The sequence below is a fragment of the Sparus aurata genome, chromosome 1, assembly GCF_900880675.1.
Source record: "Sparus aurata chromosome 1, fSpaAur1.1, whole genome shotgun sequence".
In the NCBI taxonomy this organism is placed as follows: Eukaryota; Metazoa; Chordata; class Actinopteri; order Spariformes; family Sparidae; genus Sparus; species Sparus aurata.
The window spans coordinates 4,326,939-4,349,167 of record NC_044187.1 but is presented as its reverse complement, the minus strand read 5'-3'; the positions used below and the strand labels follow the sequence as shown (position 1 = coordinate 4,349,167).

General features: G+C 43.5%; 1 protein-coding gene across 3 annotated transcripts in view; it reads left to right on the top strand.

Annotated features, from left to right (window-relative positions):
• Nucleotides 1–9,264: 9,264 nt before the first annotated feature.
• Nucleotides 9,265–22,229, top strand: part of LOC115582214 (butyrophilin-like protein 10) — a 37,847-nt gene continuing 24,882 nt past the window's right edge. Inside the window, exons 1-3 of one of the 3 annotated variants that reach the window (XM_030418046.1) lie at nt 9,265–9,416; nt 20,538–20,867; nt 21,626–21,661. In XM_030418046.1, coding sequence (XP_030273906.1) covers nt 9,356–9,416; nt 20,538–20,867; nt 21,626–21,661 — 427 coding nt within the window. In that variant the 5' untranslated portion in view covers nt 9,265–9,355. The remainder of the gene's footprint in view (nt 9,417–20,537; nt 20,868–21,625; nt 21,662–22,229) is intronic. The other 2 variants (XM_030418032.1, XM_030418039.1) reach the window with 2 other exon arrangements.

The following is a 22,229-nucleotide window of genomic DNA, read 5'->3' as shown; positions in this document are numbered from 1 at the left end:
CACTAACATGCAGTGTTGTTCCTGATTCAGAGTCCAGTCATACAGCTGAGCTGACGTCACTAACACCTGCTGACATTTGTCTTTGGTCTTTAATGAGAACAGATAAAATCAACATTCACTGTGTCAGATCACTCTGCTGTAGTGACGGCTCTGATTGGCTCTGATGGAAAAGCAGATAGATAGATAGATAGATAGATAGATAGATAGTTAGGGCACTATGTAGTTTTGGAGAAGAAATTCAAACTTAGTATTGTAATATTCCCAATAATAATAATGAGGTAAGGATACAAACTCATATGTATTTATCTCCATAAGTGAATAAACTAGCTGTTCTCAGAGGAAAATGAGGTCCCAGAACACTGTTTAAAGATATATATGTGGCGGGGTCTGCCACATATAAACCTCCTAGGATTTGGGTTCAGCTATCACAATTCACTGTGACTGAGCTCCACAGGATCCCCAAGTTAGGTGTGCATGTTAAGTTACCACAGCAATCATCTCCTGTAGGAAGTGAAGTGAACAGAGTCGACCTGAAGTTACCTCACTAACTCTAATCCTGCTTCGTATTCCCACTGACTCTCTGTGTGTGTCACTAGTGGGTTCCATGCACAGAGATAGTCACAGTCACATGTGTTTCTTTTCCAAGAACCTTTAATTCAGCAGGTTTATATCAGACTCGAGACGAAAGAGTTTTCCTTTTGAATCAAGCAGCAGAAAGCTGTAGAAAGGAATCTAAACACACCTCAGACTGAAACCAACAGCCAGCTGCCTTTATCCGTCCACTCTGTTGCCTCTTGTCTGACCCGATAGGCAGAAAAGGTGCATTGAACACACCGCTATGACGTGCTGCCAACTACACAGCAGCACATATGTTCTGCGCTTGCGTGAGATACAGTAACCCTCCTTAACAGTGAGTGGCGCTAGTCTCGTGCCAGTACTCCAAAAAATGAAAACAGGAAATGACGGAACGGAGTGCATAGAAAAACAAAGTGCACACAGTATTCCGGCCCTCCCACACACTGTGCTGATCAGCTAGCACACAACCAATCAGAGAATCCAACGGCTCAGCCCAAAAGCTTCCAATGCAGCTGAACACACCGAACAGATTTGTTCAGACGGCCATTGGTTGGGCCGGTGAGTTTCAGGCTTAAAGAAGGGGGAAGTGTAATTACGTCACTGAGTGTTGCTTTGGGCTCATACTGTGGTGTCATGTACAGAGAAACACACTAAAACCCAACAGATTGTATGATGACGTAGTTAGAGGCCAGTTGGATAAAGGCAGTTGGCCTTTGGTTGAGTCTGTGCAGTGTGTAATAGTTAGCCGACAGCACTTATCAGCGGTGTGTCGGGATGATGCTGTTAAATCTGACAACTAAACGGATCCTTCAGTCATCACATTAAAGAGAAATCTCTCACACTAAAACCCACAAAGACGTGTGGGACGAGACCAAACTGTGACGTGGTAGCAGGTCACGTCTTCAGCATCTTTTATATGAGGAAGAAATGCAGAATTTAGACATGGAATGGTGTCTGTCCTCCTGTCTGTCCTGCTGTCTGTCCTGCTGTCTGTCCTCCTGTCTGTCCTGCTGTCTGTCCTCCCGTCTGTCATCCCGTCTGTCCTCCTGTCTGTCCTCCCCAAACATCACTGATATAAACGACTCAAACCTCCTTCTCACCTGTCTGATTCTCTCAGATGCTGGAAACAAGACTATCGGTGTTGTCATCGGTGTCGCTGCTGTTGTTGTTGTCATCGTCGTCCTGCTGAAACTCAGACAGATCAGTAAGTTACAAACTTTTACTGTGCAGCCTTTTATTAGTGGTGGAAAGTAACTTGGTACACATGAGTATTATGTTTTCATTTGTCTAAAATCACCTGAAAGTTGAAGTTGTATAAATGTAGAGTTTGACAAAGTGTTTCCATGTCATCAGAGATTTGTAAGAAGATGCTGAGTGGACCGACGGGACCAGAAGCAGAGCAGAACTCAAACGGTCCTGAAAAGGGAACCCTGATGACTCCAGAGACCAACAACTCACACAGCACTGCACAAAATGTCCTGATGACGTCCACTAAAGCCTCAGAGCTTGAAGACATGTGTTGATGAACTGGAACCTTTTTACTGCTGCTGCTGGTTTTCAGACAGTTATTCTTCCAGCGGGGCCTCGTTAGTGACTGAGGGACACCGTGTCTCTGATTTTAGTATTTTGGACCTGAAATGAGAGCTGAACATCAGATGCTGAACATCAGATGCTGAACTTCAGATCCTTCACCAAGAAGCTCAACAGAGGATGTTCTTCCTGCGGCAGCTGAAGAAGTTCAACCTGCCAAAGACGATGATGGTGCCCTTCTTCTCTGCCATCATGGAGTCCATCCTCACCTCCTCCATCACGTCTGGTACGCTGCTGCCACTGCTGAGGACGAGAGCAGACTGCAGCGTATCAGACGCTCTGCTGAGAAGCTGATTGGCAGCAACCTTCCATCCCTTCAGGACCTGCACAGCTCCAGGGCTCTGAGGCCTGCAGGCAGGATTGTGGCCGACCCGTCCCATCCCGGTCACAGAGTGACTGACACTCTCCCCTCTGGCAGGAGGCTGCGCTTCATCAGAACCAGAACCTCCATCAACAGTTTCTTCAACAAGTCCTGGAACCCTCTGACTCTGTCTCTGACTCTGTCTCTGACTCTGTCTCTGACTCTGTCTCTGACTCTCTGTCTCTGTCTCTGACTCTCTGTCTCTGACTTTGTCTCTGTCTCTGACTCTGTCTCTGACTCTGTCTCTGACTCTCTGTCTCTGACTCTGTCTCTGACTCTCTGTCTCTGACTTTGTCTCTGTCTCTGACTCTGTCTCTGACTCTGTCTCTGACTTTGTCTCTGACTCTGTCTCTGTCTCTGACTCTGTCTCTGACTTTGTCTCTGACTCTGTCTCTGACTCTCTGTCTCTGACTTTGTCTCTGTCTCTGACTCTGTCTCTGACTCTGTCTCTGACTTTGTCTCTGTCTCTGACTCTCTGTCTCTGACTCTCTGTCTCTGACTCTGACTCTGTCTCTGTCTCTGACTCTGACTCTGTCTCTGACTCTCTGTCTCTGACTCTGTCTCTGACTCTGTCTCTGACTTTGTCTCTGTCTCTGACTCTCTGTCTCTGACTCTGTCTCTGTCTCTGACTCTCTGTCTCTGACTCTGACTCTGTCTCTGTCTCTGACTCTGTCTCTGACTCTGTCTCTGACTTTGTCTCTGTCTCTGTCTCTGACTCTCTGTCTCTGACTCTCTGACTCTGACTCTGTCTCTGTCTCTGACTCTGTCTCTGACTCTGTCTCTGACTCTGTCTCTGACTCTGTCTCTGACTCTCTGTCTCTGTCTCTGACTCTGTCTCTGACTCTGTCTCTGACTTTGTCTCTGTCTCTGACTCTCTGTCTCTGACTCTCTGTCTCTGACTCTCTGTCTCTGACTCTGACTCTGACTCTGACTCTGTCTCTGTCTCTGACTCTGTCTCTGACTCTGTCTCTGACTTTGTCTCTGTCTCTGACTCTCTGTCTCTGACTCTCTGTCTCTGACTCTCTGTCTCTGACTCTCTGTCTCTGACTCTGACTCTGTCTCTGTCTCTGACTCTGACTCTGACTCTGACTCTGTCTCTGTCTCTGTCTCTGACTCTGTCTCTGACTCTGTCTCTGACTCTCTGTCTCTGACTCTCTGTCTCTGTCTCTGACTCTCTGTCTCTGTCTCTGTCTCTGTCTCTGACTCTGTCTCTGACTCTGACTCTGTCTCTGACTCTGTCTCTGTCTCTGTCTCTGACTCTGTCTCTGACTCTGTCTCTGACTTTGTCTCTGTCTCTGACTCTGTCTCTGTCTCTGACTCTGTCTCTGTCTCTGACTCTCTGTCTCTGACTCTCTGTCTCTGACTCTGACTCTGTCTCTGACTCTCTGTCTCTGTCTCTGACTCTCTGTCTCTGACTCTGACTCTGTCTCTGACTCTCTGTCTCTGACTCTGTCTCTGTCTCTGACTCTCTGTCTCTGTCTCTGTCTCTGACTCTCTGTCTCTGACTCTGTCTCTGTCTCTGACTCTCTGTCTCTGTCTCTGACTCTCTGTCTCTGTCTCTGACTCTCTGTCTCTGACTCTGACTCTGTCTCTGACTCTCTGTCTCTGACTCTGTCTCTGACTCTCTGACTCTCTGTCTCTGTCTCTGACTCTCTGTCTCTGACTCTGACTCTGTCTCTGACTCTCTGTCTCTGACTCTGTCTCTGACTCTGTCTCTGACTCTGTCTCTGACTCTCTGTCTCTGTCTCTGACTCTTAAAACCACCACCTTGTTTGAATCTCTGCATTAAAATAATGTAGATTTTGGACAATTTTTTTTATATATTTTTCTAAAAATCTCTTCTATTTTCATTTTGCATCTGTGTTGTCATTCCTGTACAGCTCTTCTGTCTTTATTTATCAATGATCCCAAACGTGCGTGTGTGTGTGTGTGTGTGTGTGTGTGTTCTTCAGCACTTTATTCATCAGGACAGATTCCTCGTTGGTGTAAAATCCTTCTTGGTAATGAATCTGATTCTGATCCACTTCCTTTCTCAGGAACTTTTAGCAGCTTTTGCCTTGTTCTGATCCGATCAGCAGCTGCTGTGTCCCGCACATCACAGCTCTCACTGTAACTCCCGTCAGTCAAATGTTTAAAGCTGCAGTCTGTAACTATTGTTATTTTATATTTGCTAAAGATGTCATCATGATCTGACAGTAGAATCAGAAACAGGTCAGCTGTGTAAAAATGTGTAAATGATGTTGTGATAGTTTTGTGTCTCCTGACCGACAGGTGAAGAAGCTGCTCTACCTGCTGATGTTCCACTGTGACGGTGACGTGTTCCCTTCACTGTCCACCTTCAGTCAAAGTCTCAAAGTGTCTCATATTAAATGAACTCAAGAATCTAACATGGAGAAAGTAAATGATTCATATTTGTACATGTATGTATGAAGTGTAAACTACTCAGTCAGTTATCAGGCTGATGATCTGATCAACACAATCAGTGTTTTATTATTCTGACTGCAGATGAAATAAACATATTTAAAATGCTGCTTCAGCTCTGATTGTATAAAGTCAGTAGAAAGTAGAAAATGGAAACAAGTACAAGTACCTCAAAATGTAGTACAGCTCAGTAACAGTCCTGCATTCAGAATGTTACTGCAGTAAAAGTACAAAAGAAAGTAAATGTACTCACACAGAATTATAACTTTCACAGTATTATGATGCTATTTATGATATTATGAGAACTTAAAGTACTTTTAATGCAGCTGAAGCACATTTTATCTGATGGTGCGTCCATAAAGTCTTTTAATCAATGTTTTAACATATTTCTTCTTTTACTTTGAAGGATTTGAATAATTCCTCCACAGTCGAGTTAATGTAGGAAACACTGAACATCAGCACTAAATTCACTTCCTGCTCTTTTAGTCCTGATAACTCAGGAACATGAACACATACATTTTCTACACAGAGAGATCTTTCTACAGGGACAAACACACATCAAACTGTTATAAATGAGAGAGAAACACTTTATTTATTCATCAGTTTTACACTGAAACATTCAACATAGAGCAACAAGTCATATGAGATAAATACAATAAATGCTTTTTTTAAACAAAAGTAAATATCAAGTCTGACATGTGTTTGATCTCCAGTCAGAAGAAGATAAAGTGTGACAGTAAACAGATTGAACAAGAAGGAAAAATAAAAGCACAGTCCTGAAGTTTCCAAACACTGGATGCTGATATTCAGCTCACAGACGCTGGATGAGGCTGATAAAAAGCTTCAAGTCAGAGCAGAAAATAGCAAGATAAAAACACAGCAGTGCTGCTCAGATCCACTCAGCAGAGATTAAAGGGACAGTAACAGTTTGATCAATGAGCAGAAGCTTCATATTGTCTGATGTGGGTCGTCCAGTAGAGACGTTTACAGCAGTCGGACCAGTTTAAGATGAGAGCAGGAACCAGTTTCTCACAACCAGCTGGAGATGAAAGTTTTCTTCCTGATGATGTTTTAAAATGATGGAAAGCTGCTCTCGTTCTGCGTCAAGGCACCATGTGACCAACAAGATTACACACAGTAGAACAAGTTCATTCATAAACACCTGCTGCTGGTTTTGGTCACTTTACAGAACTGAACTTGTTTTATTCTTCAGCCAGCAGCTGCATTAAGACACAGAGGTGATCTGAGCTACATGCTAACGTCAGCATGCTAACACACAGACAGCTCCTCTTCCTCCTCCTGCTCCTTGTTCTCCTCCTCTTCCCCCTCCTCCTCCTGCTCCTTGTTCTCCTCCTCTTCCCCCTCCTCCTCTTCCTCCTTGTTCTTCTCCTCCTCTTCCTCTTCCTCTCTATGAACCTCTGAGAGAAAGAAAAGAAGTTTGTCACACTTGTTAAAGGACGTTGTTAGTGAACTGCATGATCCTCTAAACTGAGGAGAACAAGAAAGCTGGTTTGTATTTGAACTTACGGGTCCTTCTGCTCCTCACAGCCAGAACAACCATGACGATGATGAAGAAGGGAAGAATGAAAAGAGTGGAGATGATTCCAGCACGGACAGCGTTCCTGTTTTCAGCGTCTGACAGAAGATCAGAGAAGATGTTGAGTTGAGACAAAGGAGAAGTGTTGATGATGATGAAGCCAACTCTCTCCTGTTTCCACAAAGTGTTCCCTTTACTCTGAATCAGCAACATGACTGACAGCAGAACACCATGTGAACACCAACAACTCAGAGTTCTTTACCAGGGTGGTCTGGCTGGGTCACAGGGTCCAGTGGAGGTCTGGGTGTGCTGGCTGTTTCTCTCTCTCCTGTTTAAAGTGAGCAACATGATTTAAACGCTGGCTAAATGAAGCAGCAGCAGCAGCAGTCAGACAGAAAGGACCTGACTGTGTCCACAGAGCTCGTCTGCTTATTGGGGCTCAGACTTACCAACAGTCAGCTTCATGGTGCAACCTGCCTTCAGATTTGGGACAAAACATCTGTAGGGTCCAGCGTCAGACAGCTGGACTGAGGAGATGAGCAGGGTCAGGACTCCTCTGCTCAGGTCTTCATGGACCAGAGTGGTCCTGCCTCTGTACAGATGCAGCTGTGGATCAGGATCATCACGTCTGTGTCGATAGACGTGAACAAACCCATCCAGGTCGGCTCTGTTCCAGTCGGATGTATAATCCAGCAGGTTGACCCTGGGATCCAGACCACACTGAAGCGTTACATTCAGACCTTCCTGGGCTTTGATGGGCTCAGTGGGGCAAACAGCTCGATACCCTGCTGAGGAGACAAACAGCACATTTACATTGTTTTAAAGCCTCCACAGAACAGCTGCTCTCATCAACTCATCACTGGTACCAGAACCACAGTCAGCATCTCTCTGTAAAGTTTCACTTGTGCTCTCTAAATGCTTCATTACACGTTTCTGCTGAAGCAAACATTTGTTGATCAGTTAAAGTAACGAATCTGATCATTGATTATATTGATCCAACCTCTGCAGCTGCCTTCAGACAGACATCAGTGATCTGAACACAGTGAAAGAGCTCTGTAATCACTGCAGACACACAGCGACACCCAGTGTTCACACAGGGAACTATAACGCATGCGCAGTTCATGCTCAGTCTGGAGGCTCTGCCGGCTGCGCGAGGACTTGTTGTCCGCCTGAGAGCGCTTCTGGTCGGGGAGGGTCCACAGCAGCACCCGCTGCTCCTGAGAGGAGCCAGAACCAGACGGGCTTTCAGTCCGAGTCTCCACAAGTCTCAGTAACACCAGAACAAGTCCACACATTTGTCGAGAGGCGCTTTTTCAACAAGAGTCGTTAGAGGGGCTGAAAACTCCAGAAATACAGAGACAACAGCAAATATCGATCAGCTGGAAACAGACAGAGAGACTGAGGAAGAGAAGCTGGACCAGAACTCAACTCCGCTCATGTTGAACTGAGGAAGAGAAGCTGGACCAGAACTCAACTCCGCTCATGTTGAACTGAGGAAGAGAAGCTGGACCAGAACTCAACTCCGCTCATGTTGAACTGAGGAAGAGAAGCTGGACCAGAACTCAACTCCGCTCATGTTGACTGAGGAAGAGAAGCTGGACCAGAACTCAACTCCGCTCATGTTGAACTGAGGAAGAGAAGCTGCCGTAAAGTGAAGGAAACTGACGTAGGGACGATCTAAACAAAACTCCGCTCATGCTGAACTCTATTAGTTTGCACTTACTTCACCTGCTTCACTTTTTCTCTTCAGACTTTTAACTCTCATGTAAAATCAAACCACTCGAGCATCAACTGTGTTCAACATCAGATCAGGATTTGTGGATATTGTAGTTTTTATCGGCCCACAACTGAAGTGAAGCAGTTCCACATATAAACAGAATAATTGTTCATTTCTCAGACACACTTGACTCTTTGTGAGTGAAACCACTGCAGCAACTAATAACCTGCTGGACTAAATCTCTGTCCTCATGTGTCAATATGAGAACTACTTGTGAGGAGTGTGTTTGTAAAAGTGAATGAAGTAGAGAATGATGTTTTAGTCGCGTTCCTCGATATCGAAACCAGTAAGTGAACTGAGCACCACGAGGAAACACCAGTCTGATATAAAGTCATTAATCTACTTTCTCTTTGAATGAACGCACGCTTCACTAAGTAATAAAGTGGTTTATGATGTCATTTAGTCAGAGTTGGATTTGTACATTAAAGTTCGAGCAATTACTTTATTTTTCACCAACCACGACATCCGGTTACTGTCGGTTAATGTGAAGAATGTCAAGTCAACACAGTTTCATTACATGTGTTGTTCCTTCATTCACAAGAATGTCAAACATTTTCAGAAACATTTTAACATTAATCCAGATACTTTGAAACATAGCTGTGTTGATAAAACAGATGTAGAACAGTTACAGTGCAGCATTACAGAACACACAGGATTCACAAACATCATTTCTCCAAACAAAGAAGGTTGTTGCTGAATTAAGCGTCTAACTTAAAGTCACACAGCTCTTCCTCAACTACCCGTCATGCCTTGCGGAAGTTAATAAAATCATAATCTTTGGGATTTTTCAGCGTCTGACGTGAAAAATACAACACAGTAGATCTAATGCAGCGTTCAGAACAAACTGAAGACAAAGTTCCTGTTTGAGCTGAACGATGTGAAGAATACAGAGACTCAGTCTGCGACCAGCAGCTTGAGAGAGTGTGGGCGCCATTTAAAGGAAGTTGCAAAACGGAAACACCCGAAACTTTGCGGTTGAGAGGGGGTTTACACAACAGTGTATCGCCACAGAAAGTCGAATGACTTTAACATGGGAACTCGTCGCCGTCTGCTGGATATCATCTTATTACTTGTTGGACAGAAAGGTTGAATAATGCAGCTGATAATGTGTTTAGTGTTTGTGTGTGTTTGGACTTTTCCTGCAGTGATCTCAGGTGAGTGAGTTTAATTCTGATGTGATCATCTTCAGGTGTCTCTTAATGACACCTTGCTGTGGACAAGCTTGATTTGAAGTAGAGAGAGCATTAACATTAATGTTGTTCACTGTGGCACTGAGTCTTTATTTACACCTGATTCTAAACCTGAGGAGAAAACACAATGTGACAACTTGTTCATCATGTTTGTCACAGACTGAAAACAGACTGACAAAGAGCAGAGATTTCATCTTTTACATTCTCTACTTCATTCACTTTTACAAACACACTCCTCACAAGTAGTTCTGATGTTGACACATGAGGACAGAGATTTAGTCCAGCAGGTTATTAGTTGCTGCAGTGGTTTCACTCACAAAGAGTCAAGTGTGTCTGAGAAATGAACTATTATTCTGTTTATTTGTGGAACTGCTTCACTTCAGTTGTGGGCCGATAAAAACTACAATATCCACAAATCCTGATCTGATGTTGAACACAGTTGATGCTCGAGTGGTTTGATTTTACATGAAAGTTAAAAGTCTGAAGAGAAAAAGAGAAGTAAACGCACAGCTTTTGCCAAAGAGTGCGGAGTTTTGTCAAGAGGCTTCACTTCCTCTGTCGGTGGAGCTCAGCGGCAGCTTCTCTTCCTCAGCTCAACATGAGCGGAGTTGAGTTCTGGTCCAGTTTCTCTTCCTCAGCTCAACATGAGCGGAGTTGAGTTCTGGTCCAGCTTCTCTTCCTCAGTCAACATGAGCGGAGTTGAGTTCTGGTCCAGCTTCTCTTCCTCAGTCAACATGAGCGGAGTTGAGTTCTGGTCCAGCTTCTCTTCCTCAGTTCAACATGAGCGGAGTTGAGTTCTGGTCCAGTTTCTCTTCCTCAGCTCAACATGAGCGGAGTTGAGTTCTGGTCCAGCTTCTCTTCCTCAGTCAACATGAGCGGAGTTGAGTTCTGGTCCAGCTTCTCTTCCTCAGTCAACATGAGCGGAGTTGAGTTCTGGTCCAGCTTCTCTTCCTCAGTCAACATGAGCGGAGTTGAGTTCTGGTCCAGCTTCTCTTCCTCAGTTCAACATGAGCGGAGTTGAGTTCTGGTCCAGCTTCTCTTCCTCAGTTCAACATGAGCGGAGTTGAGTTCTGGTCCAGCTTCTCTTCCTCAGTTCAACATGAGAGGAGTTGAGTTCTGGTCCAGCTTCTCTCCTCAGTTCAACATGAGCGGAGTTGAGTTCTGGTCCAGCTTCTCTTCCTCAGTTCAACATGAGCGGAGTTGAGTTCTGGTCCAGCTTCTCTTCCTCAGTTCAACATGAGCGGAGTTGAGTTCTGGTCCAGCTTCTCTTCCTCAGTTCAACATGAGCGGAGTTGAGTTCTGGTCCAGCTTCTCTTCCTCAGTTCAACATGAGCGGAGTGAGTTCTGGTCCAGCTTCTCTTCCTCAGTTCAACATGAGCGGAGTTGAGTTCTGGTCCAGCTTCTCTTCCTCAGTTCAACATGAGCGGGAGTTGAGTTCTGGTCCAGCTTCTCTTCCTCAGTTCAACATGAGCGGAGTTGAGTTCTGGTCCAGCTTCTCTTCCTCAGTTCAACATGAGCGGAGTTGAGTTCTGGTCCAGCTTCTCTTCCTCAGTTCAACATGAGCGGAGTTGAGTTCTGGTCCAGCTTCTCTTCCTCAGTTCAACATGAGCGGAGTTGAGTTCTGGTCCAGCTTCTCTTCCTCAGTTCAACATGAGAGGAGTTGAGTTCTGGTCCAGCTTCTCTTCCTCAGTCTCTCTGTCTGTTTCCAGCTGATCGATATTTGCTGTTGTCTCTGTATTTCTGGAGTTTTCAGCCCCTCTAACGACTCTTGTTCAAAAAGCGCCTCTCGGGGGGGCGCTCGTGCGCTGCAATGGAGTAGACGCGTCTAGTTGGAGCTCCGTGCTGCTACCTCCATTTTCCTATTAAATTATTGCACCTGAATATTTTTTTCCCTCTCCGCTGCCCTGCGGCCGTTCTACGTCGTAACCTGTTGGTCTGTGTTTCTACACCATGCCCAAGAAAGACGAAGGCAGAAAGGAGACGTCCCAGGCGACCCCGACTGCTGCTAATAACGATGCTATACTAGCCGCTATTGCTAGCCATGGCGTCGAGCTCGCCAAGATCTGCACGCTTGTGGATGGCCTGAAGAAGTCGATGGAGGGGCGCCTTGACTCAATCGAAGCAAGCCTATCTGCCCTCCAAAAAGAACACCGCGAAGCTGCACACCGTCTGGACGACATGGACGAGGCCCTCTCAGCTGCCGATAGCCGCATTACAGTGTTAGAGGCTACGTGCAAAGATTTAACGGCGGCTAACGGGCTCCTCAAAGCTAAACTGAATGACTTGGAGGGTCGTTCCCGTAGGCTCAACATCAGGATTGTGGGCATCAAAGAAGGAGAAGAAAATGGTCGCCCAACTGAGTTTGTGTCTCGGCTGGTACCGGAGCTTCTTGGCCAAGACAACTTTACTAGGCCCGTCAAAATTGACCGGGCCCACCGCAGCCTGAGAGCCAAGCCACTCGCTAATGAGCGACCGCGGATCATCATTGCAAGAGTCCACAACGACAGCGACCTGGTCAGTATCCTTCGGCTCAGCCGCCAACAAGCCCCGCTGCAGTACCACGGTGAGAGGGTCTCAATTTTCCCCGACTATACGGCTGAGGTGTCATCGCGGCGCCAGGCCTTCACCGCCGTGAGGAAACGGCTCATGGATGCTGGCGCTAAGTGCTCCCTGCGTTTTCCTGCCAGGCTTCAGGTTGCCCACAACAACACAGTGAAAATCTTCGACTCGCCAGCGGACGCTGAACGGTTTGCCAACTCACTGGCTGACAAAACATGACTGTTTATGTCTCATACACCGCACTTTATGCAGTGTCACTACTGATGTTGCGAGTTAGCATTTTGTCATTCGTAATGTCCAGTGTTATAATTTTCTGCCAGGAGTGAGATATCATATATATTTTTTATTTTAGATATTTTTTATAGAAATGGTCTTGTATAAATCCCACTCCTTAAGACATTTCTAATATGGGCTTTAGCGTTTGTTTGTTATCATGTTCTTACAGGTGCACCTTGCCATACCTTAACCCCTATTTTGGTGGTGCTCACGGTGCTGTTAGTATAGGTCAGCTGTACGGTTTTGCTGTCTCTGTTTCCCGGCAGCCTCCCAACGGATAGAGGGTAGTGCCGCCTAGTTCTTGTTGCGGCCTTTGGTATGTTTTGGGGTTTTTTGTTTCTTGTGTGTAAACTGCCAGTCTCTTGTCACATTTGTCATGTCCGCCTTTATTTGTTGTTCTTTGGTTTTCTAAATGCAGGATAGTCATTTGGCCAAGCCGGGATTGAGTCCTATTACTTTTACATCTTGGAATTGTAGAGGTCTTGGCAAGGCACTTAAGAGGGGAAAGGTATTTTCACATTTAAAGTCCTTGTCTTCCGACATAATCTTTCTGCAGGAGACCCACATTCAACCTACAGAGCAGAGACGTTTGAGATCGCTATGGGTTTCACAAGTGTATCAATCCACTTTTTCTTCTAAGGCAAGGGGGGTTGCCATCCTTATCCGCAAAACTACCCCTTTTGTATTCAACTCCATAACAACAGACCCAGGTGGGAGATATGTCCTTGTCACTGGTGCAATCAATTCCTTCCCATTAGTTCTTTTAAACATCTATGCCCCTAATTTTGATTGTCCTGATTTTTTCTGTAAAGTTTTTAATCTTGTTGCAGAATATAATACTCATAACATAATCATCGGGGGCGACTTTAACTGCTATTTCGATCCTCAGTTGGACAGATCTTCCACCAAAGCTGCCCCACCATTGAAATCTGTGCCAGTTCTTAATGATTTGGTGAAATCATTTGATTTGGCTGACATTTGGAGGCTTCAGCATCCCTTTGAGAGGCAATATTCTTTCTTCTCTCCTGTACATGGTACCTTCACCAGAATTGACCACTTCCTGGTGGACTCTAAATTAACCTCGCACACACTCAGTTCAACATATCATAGTATTCTGGTGTCCGATCATGCTCCTCTTTCAGTTCAGATTAATTTCAACCTCCAGACACCCTCATACAATTGGAAATTCAATCCCTCCCTAAATTCAGACAAAGCATTCCATGATTATATCTCGGCTAAGATTTCTGACTTTTTGCTCACTAATGATAATGGGGCAGTCTCTGACTCAGTTTTATGGGAGTCGTTCAAGGTGGTATTGCGGGGTCACATCATCTCATATCAATCCGCCACAAAAAGGTCCAGGCTGAGGCGTCTCGCAGTTATTGAGGCTGAGTTGGCAGCGTTGGAGGACACTTATCGCAATACAAACAATGACGACACCCTTAGCGCCATCCTGAAGATAAAGTACGAGTATAATGTGATGCTGGGAGAACAGGTTGGAAGCTACATCCGTAAACTTAAGCAAAAGCACTTCGAGCTGGGAGATAAACCTGATAAATTACTTGCTAGACAGTTAAAAGGTGTACAGGCTGACAGGGCAATACATAAAATTTCTTCTTCCACTGGACAATTGATTACTGATCCTAAATTGATTAACAACAGATTTTTTGACTTTTTCAGTCAGTTGTACACCTCCAAATCTAAGCCCTCTGACTCTGACCTTGATCGTTTTCTCAATTCATTAAGCATCCCAGCTCTAAGTGAAGCCGCTAAGCTGGAATTGGATTCTGATTTCACACTAGAAGAAATAAAAATAGCCATTCGCTCCTTTTCCAACGGTAAAGCTTGTGGTCCCGATGGCTTTGGAATAGAATTCTATAAAAAACATATAGATGTAATCGCCCCTCTTCTTCTCCGAATGATAAGTTGTTCTGTGACAGATGGAATTTTTCCCAATAGTGTATATGACGCCAATATCTGCCTGCTCCTGAAAAAAGATAGGGACAGTACTAATGTCGCGTCGTATCGCCCCTTAAGCCTGTTAAACAGCGACCAAAAGATTGTCGCAAAAGTAATGACTAACCGATTAAGTAAACATATTGGCACGTTAATCCACCCCGATCAGACGGGCTTTATCCCAGAGAGGTTCTCCTTCTCCAATACTCGTCGTTTACTAAACATTATGTATTCCACAAATCCATCAGACTCTGCCGTTATTTCATTAGACGCTAAGCAAGCTTTTGACCAAATTGAATGGAGATACATGTTTGCGACCCTCAGAAAATTTGGCTTTGGCGATAAATTCATGACCCTTTTAAAAATGCTGTATGCTTGCCCCAAGTCGTCGGTCTTGACTAACCATGACAGATCTCCACCTTTCTTATTGCAACGTGGGACTAGACAGGGATGCAGCCTCTCCCCTTTGCTCTTCGCTCTCGCTTTGGAGCCTCTGGCTATTTCCATTAGGTCTTGTCCTCAGATCGTTGGCATCGGTGATGGTATATCTGATAGCCCTATAGGTTTGTATGCAGATGATGTGATCCTGACTTTATCGGACGTAAGGTTGTCTCTCAGTCCACTTTTAAGTCTTATAAAGAATTTTGGACAGCTTTCTGGTTTTACCATTAACTGGGAAAAAAGTCTGTTTATGCCTCTGTCTGATGGGCTTGACTCTGCCTTCCTCAACAGTTTGCCTTTTAAAGTATCCACCGAGTACTTTACGTATCTTGGGGTCAACATTACCAGGAACCCAAAGCTCCTTTTTAAGTTGAATTTTGCTGACCTAATCGGTAAACTCAAAATCATGATAGATAGGTGGAAACTCCTTCCTCTTTCACTAATAGGACGTGTCAATATTGTCAAGATGGTTGTTCTCCCCAAATTTATGTATCTCTTTCAAAACATACCCATATATCTTACTACCTCTTTCTTCAAGATGTTAGATTCCATCGTCATTCCTTTCATCTGGGCTGACAAACCTTCTCGTATCTCTAAGGCGCACCTGCAGAAATCTACTGCTGAGGGAGGCCTCGGCCTTCCTGTCTTCCGCCATTACTATTGGGCCTGTAATGCCAGAGCATTGGTTTTTTGGAGTCACTTTGCGGCTTCAGCAGAGCAAGCAGGCTCCCTCCATCCCATTTGGCCTGAAATTGAGACCCATGTAGCTTCAGTGCGTGCAGGTGCCTCCTTAGCAGCCATTCTGTTCTCCAAACAAAATTTACCTTTTAGATGTTTTAAGGATGATTTCGTTATGCGTAATACATTTAAGATTTTGCAACAGATTAAGGGTGTGTTGGACCTTCCTGGTGTGTCCACCTATGCTCCTATTTGTCAGAATCCTTATTTTAAACCAGGCATGATGGATGCTGCCTTTGTACAATGGTCCGACAAAGGCCTGACAGCCATCATAGATCTCTACATTAACGACCACTTTGCGACCTTTGCCCAACTGCAGACAAAATTTGGTCTCCCTTCCAGCCATTTTTTTCGATACTTGCAAGTCAGAAATTTTGTCAGGCAGTCGATCCCTCACTTTGAAACGTTGCCTGAACAACACGTCTTCTATGAGCTAATGACCAAACCCCCCACCTCCAAACGCCTGATCTCTCAGTTCGTTAGTCTTTTTAGTTTGGCAGCCCCATCTCTCCACATTAAAGAAGCTTGGGTATCGGACATCGGTGAGGAGATTTCGGATGTGCTGTGGGCTCAGGGGCTGACTAAGATCAAATCTTGCTCTATCAATGCTAGACTTCAACTTATTCAGTTTAAAGTCATCCACCGGCTGCATTTCTCCAAGACCAGGCTGAATAGGATCTTTCCTTCTGTCTCGGCTATATGTGATAAATGCAAATCAGACGTTGGGACTCTGGGTCACCTTTTTTGTTCCTGCCCTAAGCTTAGGATTTTTTGGCATGATATTTTCAACTTGTACAGTGTCATATACAGCGAACAGTTGACCCCTGACAGTCTCCTGATAATATTGGGCTGTTCTAAATTTTCTCTCACTCTCCCCTCTTCATTACAACAAGCTCTCATGTTTGGTATGGTCGTAGCAAAACGGGTTATTCTTAGAGACTGGAAATCGGCTTCCCCTCCTTGTTTTAAAAAATGGTTGAATGATATGGTTTCCTGTATTTACCTGGAAGAAATTCGATATACTTTGTCTGACGCTCACCACAAGTTCCTTGAAGTCTGGGGACCCTTTATTGAATACATTCGAAGTGATAAACTTGATCCCCTGGACTAGTTACGCTGGACTATATTATTCTGTCCTATTTTGTTCTGTACCGATTGTATTGTGCTCTGTACATCCAAGCCTCTCCTTGAACTCCCTTGATCCTGGCTCTTTGGACTTTTGCCTTGGACCTTAAATCTACCTCTGTACCCTTGATTCAGTACGTGGACTGACTTTTATGACTGTATTTTTTTTTTTTTAAATGTTTATGTTACTGTGGGCTGGCAGTTTGTCTTGTCTTGTCTTGTCTTGTTTTGTCTCGTCTTGCTGTGCTCTGTGTACTTTGTTGTTTTTCTGTGTGGTTTATACTTAAAAAACTTATAAATAAAGTGTTCAAAAAAAAAAAGCGCCTCTCGACAAATGTGTGGACTTGTTCTGGTGTTACTGAGACTTGTGGAGACTCGGACTGAAAGCCCGTCTGGTTCTGGCTCCTCTCAGGAGCAGCGGGTGCTGCTGTGGACCCTCCCCGACCAGAAGCGCTCTCAGGCGGACAACAAGTCCTCGCGCAGCAGGCAGAGCCTCCAGACTGAGAATCAACCGCGCATGCGTAATGACGTCATTTAGCGGCTCCGACAGACTCCAGATCAGCTGATAGAGACTTTCTGACTGAGGAGTTGTTGACAGGCTGACTTCTCTACAGAGAATATCACAGCTTCTAACATCCAATAGCATATTTATTTACATTTAGTAAATATATTTCAGGTGATCCAAGAAATGTAACATATTTCTGTTTTTGTGATAAATTCATTTTCAGGATCTTGTAATTACAAGACAAGTTGTCTATTTTTTTTTATCCAGTGAATAATAGATTCCGCAGGTACTAATACAAACTATTTTCCCAAAAATGAATAAACAAGTTGTTCTCAGAGGGAAATAAGGTCCCAGAATAGTTTGAAGCTAGAAAGGTGGCAGGGTCTGCCACATATAAACAAAGTAAAACCCTAACAGTTATCTGAGAATTGATTGTGTATCAGAGTGTGAGGAGAAACGTTCATCATGGTATTTATCTGCACTGCTGTGTGTTACAACCAGGTGACTTTAGGCACAGGTTGAAAATGAAAGAAAGAACTATCTTAAAGAGTTATTTTCTTAATTTCCTATTTCCCAACTTGTTTTAATGTTTTGTTTCTTGCGATCTTCCTTCTTGTTTTCAAATGTGTGTTGTGTGTTACTGTGTGTTACTGTTGTGTTAATGTTGTGTTACTGTTGTGTTAATGTTGTGTTAATGTTGTGTTAATGTTGTGTTAATGTTGTGTTACTGTTGTGTTAATGTTGTGTTAATGTTGTGTTAATGTTGTGTTAGTGTTGTGTTAGTGTTGTGTTACTGTGTGTTACTGTGTATTACTGTTGTGTTAATGTTGTGTTACTGTTGTGTTAATGTTGTGTTAATGTTGTGTTACTGTTGTGTTAATGTTGTGTTAATGTTGTGTTACTGTTGTGTTAATGTTGTGTTACTGTTGTGTTAATGTTGTGTTAATGTTGTGTTAATGTTGTGTTACTGTTGTGTTAATGTTGTGTTAATGTTGTGTTAGTGTTGTGTTACTGTGTGTTACTGTGTATTACTGTTGTGTTAATGTTGTGTTACTGTTGTGTGTCCCTGTAGAGACTTTGAGTCTCCTTGTGTCTGAATGTTGCTGTACAGATAAACCTGCCTTGTCTAAAGTCACACAGCTCTTCTTCAACTACCCATCATGCCTTGCGGAAGTTAATAAAATCATAATCTTTGGGATTTTTCAGCGTCTGACGTGAAAAATACAACACAGTAGATTTAATGCAGCGTTCAGAACAAACTGAAGACAAAGTTCCTGTTTGGACTGAACCATGTGACTCATAGGCCTACATTCCCGCAAGTATCACTTTCATCTTAGACAAACCTCTTTGAGAGATTGAGTGTGACTCAAAGCAATGTGATGAGAAAACCACGAAAGAGTTGTCAGGAAACCACCTGATACCTCTATGACTGACAACAGTACAGTTTGCTAAAACACAATTTCTGAAACCTTGCTCAAACATTAAACACAAAAGCTCAGCTCCAAGCACTGTTTATAAAACATATAATAAATAAACACATAATCGTATAGGATAATCTTATAAGACAGACGATAATCTTCCGTGGTCAGGAAGGGGTAAAATCGGAGCAAAATCAGCCCAATTATCATTATGTGTGTACCCCCCTTAAGTCCTGCTTCCCTCATTGTCAGTCCATGGACGAGAACATGGTCAATGACCTCGAATTCGCACTCGTCCTCGTCCTCTCACATTGTTTCTTCCAATCCATTTTTAGACTTTCTCCGTCCCACCTTCAACAACCTGTTTGCTCTCTGAACTGGCTTATATTGGTTGTGTCACATGATTTGAAACAAGTGAAATCAGTTTTGAGTGGTTGTGTTTAATCAGTGACATGTGTTCTCTTTTTGTATTTGATTGTTGCTACTTGTGTTTTCCAGTATGGTTGACACGTGCATTAGAGTGCAGTATGTGTTTTGAGAATGAGAATGTTCAGAGTTCTGCTGAAAAGTCTAAGTGAGATCTGCAAATTGTGTTTTACCATGTGAAATGGTTTAACGTATTGACAACAGAATGCACAATTAGCTAAATGAGTTCAGGCAACTGCAAACTTTGTTCAGCCAATGGGTTTTATTGTTTCAGCAACTCCACCACGCATGTAGATGAGACGTGACAGTGGAGCGACTTGAACCTTTGTGAGTTATAAATCCATGAACATAACTTCCTTGTGGGGGCAACAAGTCACCTTCCACTTATTCAATGTGCTTAAATATGAGTCATATTTCAGAAGAGTGTCCATATGTGTTTGTTAAGCTAACTGCTTGTTCAGCAGAGTTAATAATAATCTGACAGCTGTCTGTGTCGCTGTTTATCTGCCACAAATCTTAAACTACTTCCAGATATTGAGTTTACTGTAACTTTGCTGTTGTAAACAGTGTTGTTCCTACTAACAGTCACAGAAGCAGTCAGTAGTCATTTCTTGGTTTTGTCACATTTTAGATGTGTAGTGTGTATTTCACAGACACTTTAGGGTACTGCAGGTCAGGATATCAATTTATCACTTGTTGGTGGACAAAAACTGCATTAATGCAGCTGATAGTATTTCTGTTTCTGGCTGTTTGGACTGAAGTGATGAGAGGAGAGTGAAGGACGATGTGGAGGAGAGGGAATGAGGGCCGATCAGACCGAGCTGGAGATGAAGTTATAACCACAACAGACTCATTTAATGAATATCTTCAATCACATCACACAACTTACACATTTACAGTAACCCTCCTAACCCTGGTTTTAATGTTGGGAATGTTACTTTAAATAAAATGATTCCATCACGGTTTCTAATTACAAGTTAAAATACATTCGTCATGGCAGACCTCATGTTTTGCACAACAACACTTTGGAAATGACTTCAAATTCCCTCAAGTGGCAGTTCTGTGGTCAGACTGTCACTTCACCTGCTTTATGTAATAGTGCCGCATAAGAATCCACATAAATCTCGTCTCTCCAAGCGTTATTTTTCAGACATCGACTGAATGTCTCATATTTTCCTGTTCTCTAATCACGAAGAATCTGATGTGATGCCTTCACTGAATCCTTAATGATTCTGGTTCTTTTCACACAACTATCACAAAGAAAACTGGATCTGCAGCGTTTTACAGAATCACAGACACGGAGTTCAGGTTTCAGTCAGTCATTTGTTTAAAACATTGTGGTTCACGTGCAAGAAAATTGTTGTTCAAATCAAGTGAGTTCAGAGAGAGATTTCTGACTGAACGCTACAGGATTTAATGTTGTTAAGGGGCTGTATGAGGCTTCAGTGAAGAACGTGACCACGAAACTGAAGGACTGCTGCACGTCTCTAATATTTGGTATTTATTTAGATAGATCTGTATCGGTGTGGATGTTACCGATAAAGCCTGATATGAAAACTTGTGGTGCTTTTATAATAATTAAGTGAAGCTTAATAATTGATTGATAACCACATTTGATACTCTGTCTACTTTGTCTTTCAGGTGCAGGTGTCAGAGTGGTGGTGGAAGAAGACAGTGATGCTGTTTTACCCTGTTCCCTCAGCACCAAGGAGAGCGTCATTGCAAAGATCTTTGACTGGAGGAAAGATGAGAGTCAGAAGGAGGTGTTCTTTTATGATTCAGGCATTCATTACAATAACGGCCGCACAGGTCAAGATGAGCAGTTCAGAGGTCGAGTCTCACATTATGAAGATCAGCTGATGAACGGTAACGCCTCCATAAAGATCCAGAATACCAAGGTGGCTGACAGCGGGATCTACAGCTGCATTTTTCGTCACCCGAGACAAAACTTCTACATTGAGCTTGTTGTTGGTGAGTGCTTTCATTAAACAGTTAATGTGCTGTATGACAGGCAGGCTTGGAGAGTCAGAGACACATACAACATGTTATTAGGACACAAATAAAGGGAACTGTACTCTGATAGTTACAGAAAAAGACAGAATCAAATTACTTTATTTTTTATTTAGTAAAAATCAAGGATTATTGTCAGGGTGACCATTTTAAACGTGGCTCAGTAACTGGACTCTCATGACTGCATGAGTGAACAGTGTGACTGTACTGAGTCCAAGAGAACGTCAGAGGAACTGATGCTTGATCTAAAAAGAAGGAGGTGAAGATATACATCCCTGTCTACATTAGTGGAGCAGGTGAACAGATGTAGGATTCTGGGAAACAACATTTAAAAAGGACAGAAAAGACTCTTCTTCTTCCCACAGAAACTTGGAGAGGCTTCATTCTGGAGTTAGATCCTGGAGGCCTTTTCCAGAGGAGCAATAGAACTCATCCTGACTGGAAACGACTGCATTTTCTTCTCTGATGCATCTCGTCACCCATTCAGTCATCAGCTGAGGTGTTAATTCACACAACAAAAGCCTCGTATTTAATGTCTAAACTGTACATGCAGCTCCCTCATTAAATATGCGGCCTTTGTTGTGTGAATTAACACCTCAGCTCATGTGCTCCTCGCCCCACTTTAGATATTAAAAAAATAATTAATTAATAATGTTCAGCAGGTTCATAATCTCACCCCTGCACTGTACAAAACAATAATGGCCTTATTTATCTTTCAGAACGGCTCCTGAGAGACCGATCAGGAGAAATCCCAGGTGAGTGATGATGTCACTGATCTCTGCACCTGTCAGGTGTGCTACAACTCTCTGTGCCTCAGTGTCATTCAGAGGTTTTGATACAGTGACTCCATGTAGACGTGTTGTTCTCACAGTGCAGCAGGTTGACGTGAGCAGAGGATCTAACCAACAACATGTCAGCTGATCACATAATAATAATAATAATACATTCAATTTTTAAAGGGCCTTTCAGGGTACCCAAGGACACTTAACAAAATGGAACAAACAAAAAGAATAAATGGATAAACAAAAAATACATAAAAGATGAAAATAGAAAAGTTGATTGATTTGGCTGGATCTAGAGTTGATAGGCCTTATTAAAAAGATGGGTTTTTAAGTCTCTTTTGAAAGTCTCCAGAGAAGTCTGTTTGCGGATTTCAGTTGGGAGAGTGTTCCAGAGAGTGGGGGCTGCCACACAGAAGGCTCTGTCGCCAACGGTTTGTAGTTTGGTGTGAGGGATGGAGAGCTGATGTGTGCCTGATGAGCGCAGCGTCTGGGACTGGGTGTAGGGGTGGAGGAGGTCAGACAGATATTAGGGGGCGAGGGA